Raw genomic sequence first — 10850 nt, forward strand, 5'->3', positions numbered from 1 at the left:
AAACAGAAGTAAATGTATTAGCACGAATCCATCAAGATGCATCGGTTTCAACACAAGTTGCATCTGAAGCAAGCACGTCGCAACGTTCTGTCGTAAGAGAGCTAAAAAAGCATAGATTTCATTCATATAAAATGGCAGTTTCAGAAACACTTACCCAGATGACTACAATAAGCGGATAGAATATTTTCGTGGTTTATTGACATGTATGAAGCTGATCATATGAAGCTTGGATTAATGTTTTGTGGACAGATGAAACACGATTTACAAATTGCGGCATGTTTAATAGACATAATCAACATTTATGGATGCAGGAAAATCGGCACCATGTTCAAGAGAGGAGACCTCAAGTTAAGTTTGGATTTAATGTTTGGTACGGTGTCATTTATTCAAGAATTCTTGGTCCGTACATTTTTTATGATACGTTAAACGGAGATCGTTATCTTCACTTTCTACAGAACGAGTTCGATAATATGTTAGATGAATTGTTCCTGCAGATACGTCATTTGCTTAAATGGTTTCAACATGATGGGGCACCACCACATAACAAGCTATCGGTACGAAAACATTGTCAATTGTTTCCATAGCATACTACCTGAACAGTTTGCAAATTAAAAGAATAAATGGCTATAATTTATTTATTAATAAAATCCATGTCAAGTGGTATATCATTAGAATCGTTGAGAAAGTTAGATAGGATTTTACATGTATAGTAGTTTGATTATCAGGAGAGAACCAGTCAACCGATTTCGATAAACAATGTCTCAATCGAAAGCATCTTTGGCCTAAAGTGGAAATGCCCGATTCGAAATCTCTTTCGAATTCCGCTAAAACGCCAAAATAATGCGAAGGTACACGAAAATAACAGAAAAATGACCTTTTTTAAGTGATGATAACTCGAAAACGATGTACCCGATGATCAAGATCTACACGTCATTCGATTCGTCATAGTTTTATTTATTAATTACCCGTGTGTTCAGCTCGTTGTTTATGCACTTGTAAACGCCTGAAAGTCTAGCCCCCAATATAAAAAAATTAAATTCAAACTAAATCGACTATAATTAGAGAACAGTTTGACGGATTTTAATGTTTTATATCTCAATCGAAAGTTTGTGTCTGGCTGAATAACTATGTCGAAATGCCCGATTCGAAATATTTAACGATTTAATTAATTAATCAAATAAGTAAATTATCTCCTTTGTTAATTGACCAATTTTAGTCATCAACATCTCGATCGAAAGTATGATCTACAATGAATGCGAAGGCGGAAATGCCCGATTTCAAAATTTACTAATTACCTACGTATGGTTATTTAAACGACTCCAAGTACCTACCGACTGGAAGTCTAGCTCCCAATACGAAAAAATTAATTTTGTTATATATCTCTAATGAAAAGCTTGCGTCTGGCTGAATCTAGAAGTTATAAACATTAAATTAACAAGCCGTATACACGAATAACATTGTATTACATGAAACTGTAAGTGCATTTTTCTCGAAACTTCCTTTTTACATGTGGTTAACACGATTAAAAAACCTAAAAACCTACCTCGTTCGATTGCCTTGAAATTTGAACTGCACTTTCAAATAGCATCTTTCTATCGTATAACCTACAGAGAAACTGATACGATATATACATGTTTTTTTTTTGTATAAACTTATCGATTTGAAGAACAAAATCGATTATCTTAATTTGACTAGGCGCCATTTTGCCAATAATGCTTTTTTTTGCTTAGTTCTAGTTCGATAATCATAAGTACATATATAGAAAAGAACATCATTTGATTTTTCGGTTTCAAATCATTTCAAGGATAGATATTGTGTCAACCAACAACTTAGACAATCCACGCACCAACTTGGTTGAGGGACAATGCAAAGATTATTTTCTATAAACAATTCTTTTTAAATAAATAAATATATCATGAAAACAAATGCAAAAGATTAAATTGAAATACCATATAATTTAGCAGCGAAAAATTCCCAAAGAAATCATTAGATTATACTAGTATTATTTGGAGTGGTTTACACTCAATTTCAAATTATTTCATGTTTTAACAATGTTGATAATTAAAACTTTATAATTTTTCAAGCACAAAATACAAAAATTTATTGAATGGTACCGTTTTTCAAGCACAAATCCAATGAGTAGCGTTCAAACGGTTATTATCTGGCAAAATTACACCGTTCAAATCGCGAATTTTCCCGATATGTTTTTATTTAGCTTAAATAAAATTGAAAACGACTCACCGAATGGATGTTGTGTCCCTTGGATTTTACTTCGAAGTTCAGCTAGAAAGAAAAGATAAATTAATTTATTGTGACAAAAAAAAATGAATTAATACCATACCTTTTAACATCCATAAAATAGTAATCCCATGATGTCCTATATCATATCACTAATATCACCTAACACTTAACATAAATATAGCACGCATTTATCACTTAATTCAAGTAATAAGTTTTATTTTTCTAAACTACTTTATCACCCTTAAATGCCCGCATATCAACTAAAATGCGTTATTAGCGAATCATCTTCCAAACATCCCCTCCTTAATTTATTGTGGGAAGAAGGAATATTGGAGGTGAATAAACAAAAAATGTAGACACGACGAGCCGAAGCGGTTTTAAATCGTTTTTTGGTTTTAAAACTCAACCTTTCAATAAAAAAATTACTCGTTTTCTCGAAACATTTCAAATAAAACTTACGTCATTTTACTAAAATAAGACGCACTAATCGAATTTCAATGTTTAACCCCCAATATAAAAAAATTATGTAATTTAAACTAAATCGACTATAATTAGAGAACGGTTTGACGGATTTTAATGTTTTATATCTCAATCGAAAGTGTCATCATTTCAATAGTCGTACGTGATTAGATTAGTAATTACTAAATTTTGAAATCGGGCATTTCCACCTTCGCATTCATTGGAGATCATACTTTTGATCGAGATGTTGATGACTAAAATTGGTCAATTAGTTAAGGAGATAATTGATGTGTTTGATTAATTCGTTTTTTGTGTTTTAATCAAAATCCCTAAATATTTCGAATCGGGCATTTCCACAACCGCATTTAGCCAAACACCAACTTTTAATTGAGATATAAAACATTAAAATCCGTCAAACCGTTCTCTAATTATAGTCGGTTTAGTTTGAATTAATTTTTTTATATTGGGGCTAGACTTTCGGGCGTTCATACGTGCATAAACAACGAACCGAACACGGTGTCATTCCGAGGGCTGTACAAGGTTAACGGGAGAGAATTGAAACAGGGTATTTTGTGATTTCGATAGAAGAAACTATGACGAATCGATTGACGTATAGATCTTGATCATCGGGTACATCGTTTACGAGTTATCACCACTTAAAAAGGTCAGCTTTGTGTTATTTTCGTGTACCTTTGCATTATTTTGGCGTTTTAGCAGAATTCGAAAGAGATTTCGAACCGGGCATTTCCACTTTAGTATTGGCCAAAGATTAAGCTTTTGAATGAAACATTGTTTATCGAAATCGGTTGACTGGTTCTATTCAGTGTCAAAAAAAGACTATCTTTGTTCAATTTCTATAACCATTTACAAGCTATTGATATGTTACAAAGCAATGATGCCATCCAGCTGAAACCAGAGTAGAACACATAACATAATTTAATAATCCATCATTTATCAATGAAGGTTTTGCAAATGCTATTAGTCTATTATTTCCATATCTGTGGCACTTTTTTTAATTAAATATAGCAATTTGTTAAAATAAGACTTACATAATAACATAATAAAGTATTTATCCTATGATAGTTGCTTTAACTTGGCTCAGCCATTCTTATATCTCATTTCATGTGCATTAAGTTTTTATCACTTTCACTATACCTATTCGAATGGTTTCACTCTTTTCAATCTTCTAACTAAGCCATCATTATCCAGGAGCGGAAGAGCCTCAACTTGAGTGTCCACTTTTAGGTCATTGTGTAGATTGTTGTTTCGAATGTATCATGAGGCGTTATCATATCCTTTGAGTACTTCATTCTGACACCTGTGTACTATATTTCGATTGCTTCTCTGGTACAACCTCAGCATTGAATGCTATAAGACTGCATTGGTTTGAAGACTTGTTGATTAAACATAAGTTTAATACATACTGTTAGGGCTACCTTGTTTGCTCAATACAGACGATACATTTTCTTGTACTTACATCTTAGTTCTTCATATATTTTCATGAGATGTGGTTTCCACCTGAGTTTAGCGTCAAGGGTATGACAATGTATTTGCTGTATTTTCGCAGGAAACTATATGTTGTGACCGACTTGTTTTTCACATTTCCGTCAATCTTTTTTATTTCGGCAATAGGTTTTGTAAGTTTCGGTTGTGTAGCTGTTCGTGTTTTCACTAGCTAGACTTGTGATGTCATCTGGAAATGTGACCGTAACATTTTCATCAAATGTAAGTAAGTCTGCTGTATATAAAATAAATGGCCAGCTTACCATAGTTTCAATTTTTTCACATTCTTGTCAAGTCAGGGTAGGCATCATCATATTCTATAGATCCTGAAATAGCGTTCAAATAAATACAATTCTAAGATTTTTGAATAATGCACAGGAAGAAGCATTTAAAGCTTGTGGTTCAATCTCTCATGCTATAATTTATCGAAGGTTAACGCCACATCCAGAAATATCGCTGAGCAAACCTTCATTATCCTAGTGACTTTTCAATGGTATGAGTAATTCTGTAGATGTGGGTTAATATTGATCTTGATTTACTTTATGATTTCAGCTGAAGAGGCGAGTGGAATTACTCTGCTATCCTATATCTGACAGTGGGCTACACTCGGTCACTGGATTAGGTTGAAATATCCTTACCTTATGTATAGTCTGCAAATTTTGAAGCTTTTTGTTCTTTATTTCCTAGTGACTTTTCAATGGTATGAATAATTATGTAGATCTGGTGATACGTTTTATTGTCCATGTATGATATTTTTATCGGTTTTCTCGGGTTAATATTGGTCTTGATTTACTTTAAATTAAATTGTCAAATTAAATGTGTTAAAAATCGGAAGAATCCTGTATGTAAATTGACAATAAAGTCAAAATTACAACAGTCATATGGATTACTATAAAGCAAAATTGTACTTTCAACCTGATTTTCCCCACTTTGCCTTCCGTGCAGTTATACCCTTTTGCTTCTAACCCCTTCAATTGTTATATTACGATTATGATATTTCTGCGAGGGTATTTTGGCACACCTTGATTCTTTTACACAGAATTTGTAGAATGTGCAGTTGAGTGTAGGCCAACCCAGATATTTCATGGACCAGTACTGCAACATGCATGTGACTACAAGATGATGGATATGCTGCTCTTTATTGTAATAATAAATTGATAGGAAGGAGTGCTCAGTTTTGGAACCTAATAAAATACAGCTACCATCAGTATTTCTGATCGGTGGTGTTTGCTTGAGAAGTCATTTTATATTTTTGTTTAATCTCTACAGCGAATATTTGGGTACAACTTCACTTCACTGTTGGTTGGCCACTTGTTGATTTGTCTTGTGGGCCCATTTCTTCCTCGTTCTTCTTGTATCTGATTTCTTTAGGATAGCTATTGCCATTTAGATTTATTCTCATTTCTAGATTGTTTTAGATTGCTACGCTGAGTATTGGATATCTTAGCTTCTCCACCTTAAAATGCAATTCATCTTTGGTCTTCAGTGAGATTGCCAGAGTAAGTCTTTCTTCTAATGGCTTCTTCAGACGGCGATTACTCGATTTTGAGATTATGTGTTTACTTAAAGTTAATACAATCTGTGAGTGACCTGAGTATAGCTCAAAGTTGTCTTTGATTTGCACGTTTTTGATGATGTAGAAAACAATCAGATTTAGGATTCAGATCTGGATCTGTTGGTCAATACGTAGGTTTGCCTGATGAGACGGTTCCACATCCTTGCGCTTGATCAGCTTTTAGCAGTTCTCTGCCTTGGTGGTGATTTTGCTCAATCTCCAGAGTGTGTGTGTATATTGCATTGTAATCATGAACTACGATGAATCGATTTTGCTTTTAACCCCTTCAGTTGTTATATTACGATTATGTTATGTCTGCCAGGGTATTTTGGCACACCTTGATTCTTTTGCACAGAATTTGTAGAATGTGCAGTTGAGTGTCTATTTCATGGACCACTACTACTGAAAGATTTGAGATATGATGCATGTGACTACAACATGATGGATATGCTGCTCTTTATTATAATAATAAGTTGATAGGAAGGAGTGCTCAGTTTTGGAACCTAATAAAACACAATATTATATATATTTTATTCAAATAAATGCAAATTTAATTTCTCAATTCCACAAAGTTAATCTAATCCAGCCCTGTTACTCATCTAGATTTACAAATTTTGTTGGTCTATTTTATACAAAAAACTCATAAAATTCTCCAATAAATATGCAGATGGAACGCAATCGCTATCGTGGACGGTTATCGAAAAAAGTTTAATCGCCTACCGGCACCGGGCTTCGACCGATTCCAATAAGTTTAACTGCCCTACCTTGGCGCGGGGTACTTAAAAATGTAATCGATTCGCGGCTTTTTGCCCAAGCGAGTTGCTTAAGTGGTTCACACCTGATCGAGTAATTGTTATCGACGCTTAACGCGTTAACGTGACGCGACGCAGCATTTTAACGCGCGTCCACCGACCCGTAATTGGCAGTTAAACCTGAAATATGCGAAACCAACTACCGGAATCATGCGTGTGCAGATGAATCTTGCATGAATGCGTGTGCGAAGTGGTATAAAAGTATATAAGTAATTTTTGCCATCGCGAAATTAAGTTGTAAATCATCAATATTGTTGAGATGTTAATGTTTTTTTTCTTTATTGTTACAGGAAAACCAGCAAAAGCTGCTAAAGAAAAAGTATGAGAACATCTTACCTGACGTGTACATGTACAGAACGGAATGCCATATCTCCACAAAAATGTTCTCATCGGCGAGCGACTTGACGGATCAAAAAGGATTAGCGAGCCACCTGTACATAAGTAGAGAACGAGACGTCGTCGATTTTTGACAATCTTCTCTCACTATCGAAATACTTAAATCGGAAATCGCGTTATTACGCAAGCTTAGCTTAGGCCATATTTATTGTTGTTGACAATTGTATTTTTATTATATATATTTGAAGAAAGAGAGCAGATTGTATATATATTTGATATTGACTCAAGTGTTTAAATAAAATACTAATTAAAAATAATTGTCTGTTTTTATCTTTATATTCAAAGGTATCAAATTTTTATTGAGGTAAGTATTAATTTGTAGCAATATAAGGATAATTAACGCGTACTAGCACTTTCTCCTTTGAAAATTGCCAATTAAGATTGAGGCTGAAACGATCGATATTTAACGAATTAAATAAAACCGTCGCATATCCACCGGATAGCTAGGCGATCTTATCGTGGTCGTTTAGCCAGGTTATTGGTTCACGTAAGATATACTGGGCAGATAAGATTAACGGAAGTGAGATTGCGTTCTCGTCTCGTTTGCACACCAATCTTGATACCCAACGACTGACTTGTAATTTTCAGCAATTAACGCTAATAATATTGATTGAAGTTCATACAGCTTCGGGCTACTTTTCATAACGCAATATTGTAATTGTTATTTATTGTTTGATGTATTCGTATCGATCTTCAATTTAAGTCTCCGGGCAATTAACCAAATTGCTCTAAACCCTGTATAATTAAAGTGGATGGGTAGTAAGTTGTTTGCGGCCAATTAAACACGGATTATCATCAAACTTATCGGCACGTACCAACCAGATAAATGGCTTTACTATCATTAGGCAATTAAAATGTTTCTAACGATCGATGGGTAACGGTTAGTAATAGTGTTAGAAAGATCGAACGTAAAATTTGAATTCTATCGCAATTAAAAAATTATCTCCGTGGTAGACATCAATAACTTTTAACGATAGTAAAAAAAGACCTATTTGAAATGATTAAGGAGAAGAGAAAAAGTTGGAGTAAACTTGCCAGTGAAGGTCGTCTCAAACAGTGATTGAAACCGGACTATACCCATATAATAACATGGTACCGTTGACACATGTGATATATTATCCGGTGATTATTCATCATCGGCATCGGTTCGAATTGCGAGTAATCGAGGCGAAGTCCGGCGTTCGAACCGCAAATCCGACTCTTTACGTTTTAATATCCGAGAGATCACTCGCTCGAGTGACTACGGGAAGTGGAAAAACCGTAATGATCCGTATTAATCATTTAACTTGCATCGATAAACGGTTATGATGTAACACGCCAGTTCGAGGAAGTGAACTCAAGACGACGAACATTTTGACGAAGCTTGATTGATGATAAAACGATCCAACCAGTTAGTTTTACATACGATTTACATGAACGAAAATTTATTTTAATTATTTCGATCGTAATTGAGATTATTATTGATCAGAGAGAGCATATTTCTTTTTCAATAACACCTGCGACCTTGAGTCTTGAGGTTGAACCATACACCATAAAAAGAAAAACTATACAAGACTTCCTCGGGATACGTTAGAATTGATAGGTTCGATAGACGGCACTGGCCACTTAATTGGCTCTAATTCTCGGGTTGCGTCTTGTAACCGGGCATTTCCATCTAATTTCGCGTGCCAGGAAATAGTAGACGCTCCTGAATAATTTACCACGTCCTTTCCTGCGTAATCTTTAGATTCGGTAGCGTTCTGCAGTGATTTACAACATTTTAGGTAGAAATTATAATTACAAAATAATTTATTCACTTGGTATCACTAGATATTAAACACCTATTGCTTAGTAGTCAACCATTCACAGGAATTAGTATCTCTTATAGGAGGAAATAGGAGGGAATAGGAGTATGAAAATACCCCAAAGTGTTAATAAGAGTGTCCTCTTTCCAATAAGCCAACATGTTTTGAGAAATACCTTTTAATTATTGAGAAAACAATAGTTGAAGTTTTGATAAAACTTTCGATGTTGCAATTTTCATCGATAATTCTCAAAATTCGCTATAAAATTAATTTCTTGAAGGATCCTTGTGGAAATATCACCAATTATTAATTAAAGTATCCTCTTTTTAATGCAGCAAGCCGTTTTGAAAAATCGCTTTTAGTTTTTGAGAAATACATTTTTGAGATATTGGACAAGTTTTTCGAATTTTGAATTTTCGCCGACTAAGTTTTAATATGTCGTATAAAATGAAAATTTCCCAAAATGTTAATAAGAGTGTCCTCTTTCCAATGAACCAACAGGTTTTGAGAAATAACTTTTAGTTTTTGAGAAAACAATATTTGAAGTTTTGATAAAATTTTCGATGTTGCAATTTTCATCGATAATTTTCAAAATTCGCTATAAAATTAATTTCTTGAAGGATCCTTGTGGAAATATCACCAATTATTAATTAAAGTAACCTTGTTTTAATGCAAAAAGCCGTTTTGAAAAATCACTTTCAGTTCTTGAGAAATAAATTTTTGAAATGATCGACAATTTTTTTGAATTTTGCAATTTTCGCCGATTAAGCTTTAATATTTCGTATATAATCCAGTTCTTGGAATATAAGTATGAAAATTTTCCAAAGTATTAATAAAAGTGTCTTCTTTCCAATGAATCACCCCGTTTTGAAAAATAGCTTTTAGTTTTTGAGAAAACAATATTTGAAATTTTGATAAAATTTACGATATTGTAATTTTCATCAATAATTTTCAAAATTCGCTATAAAATTCATTTCTTAAAGGATCATTCTGGAAATATCACCAATTAGTAATTATACAGTAAACCCTCTATTTTCGACCACCTCTAAAAAACGGTCACCTCTAGAAACGGCCAATTTTCAAATTCCTGGAACAATTACGTACGAAACCCTGTTCCAATATCCCTTCCAATATTTTGAGTTTTCTACGCTCTACAGCGCCTACGTGTATCAACATGTCGCTAAAAAGAAAACGTTTATCTCTTAAAGACAAAATTGATATTATTGCAGAAAGTGAAAAGTTCAGTAATAGTGTTAGAAAGTTGGCTGAAAAATTTGGAATTGGAAGGACAAAAGTGAACGACATTTTAAAAAATAAATCCCACTTTAAAAAGTTGTTTGAAGAAAATTCCAATCTACAGCAAAAGAGAAAATTTGCTAAAACCGAAGGACTGGCTATTGATCAAATAGTTTACAATTGGTTCTGTAAAGCGATAAATAGAAACATCACCATATCTGGACCTTTATTAAAAGAAAAAGCAGTGGAAGCAGCCCAAAATTTAAAACTTTTGAGTTTTAAAGCTTCAATGGCTTGAAAAATTTTGTCGAAGACAGTTGTGATCAGTGTTGAAGCATGGAAAACAAGGTTAAAATTGATATTGAAGAACTACTTACCAAAAGATGTGTACAATGCTGACGAAACTGGACTGTTTTATCTTTCAATGTCGAACAAAACGTTTGCTCTCAAAGGCGATAAATCTACGGGTAAAAAAAACCTAAACAGAGATTGACAATTTTATTTTGCGCAAACATGGAAGGAGACAAGGGGGATCATCGGAAAAAGTAAAAGACCTGGATGACAACAGAGATTATGACTTCGTGGCTAAAACAATTTGATGAAAAAATGAGAAAGCAAAATAGAAAAGTACTCTTATTTCTGGATAACGCCGTGTCCCATCCCAAACTTGCATTAGAACATTTAAAAATAGTGTTTCTACCTCCAAACACTACCTCACATTGCCAGCCATTAGATCAAGGGATCATCAATAGCTTTAAGGTAGCTTACAGAAGATCCTTAATTAAAAGGCTTTTAACATTTGCAAACAATGAAAGTTGTTTCGAAGATGCCGAAAAAAGTATCAATTTGACCAGTGCCTTAGTT

The 10850-nt window shown here is 33.7% G+C and overlaps 2 protein-coding genes across 2 annotated transcripts in view; both read left to right on the top strand.

Moving 5' to 3' along the window:
• LOC111416387 (zinc finger protein 235-like) overlaps positions 1 to 7223 on the top strand; it is a 166867-nt gene extending 159644 nt beyond the window's left edge. The window contains exon 6 of the mRNA XM_071194540.1: positions 6861 to 7223. Within this exon, the coding sequence (XP_071050641.1) occupies positions 6861 to 6895 (35 nt within the window). The 3' untranslated portion in view covers positions 6896 to 7223. The remainder of the gene's footprint in view (positions 1 to 6860) is intronic.
• A 2701-nt stretch (positions 7224 to 9924) lies between these two features.
• On the top strand, positions 9925 to 10284 carry LOC139429184 (jerky protein homolog). Its single transcript, XM_071194689.1, has one exon. The coding sequence runs from the start codon at positions 9925 to 9927 to the stop codon at positions 10282 to 10284; it is 360 nt and encodes a 119-aa protein (XP_071050790.1).
• The last annotated feature ends 566 nt before the right edge of the window (positions 10285 to 10850 follow it).

Source organism: Onthophagus taurus, chromosome 2 (assembly GCF_036711975.1).
Source record: "Onthophagus taurus isolate NC chromosome 2, IU_Otau_3.0, whole genome shotgun sequence".
NCBI lineage: Eukaryota > Metazoa > Arthropoda > Insecta > Coleoptera > Scarabaeidae > Onthophagus > Onthophagus taurus.

Excerpts from the sequence above, each read along its gene's own strand:
- LOC139429184 (XM_071194689.1), top strand. The coding sequence starts at position 9,925 with ATGTCGCTAAAAAGAAAACGTTTATCTCTTAAAGACAAAATTGATATT.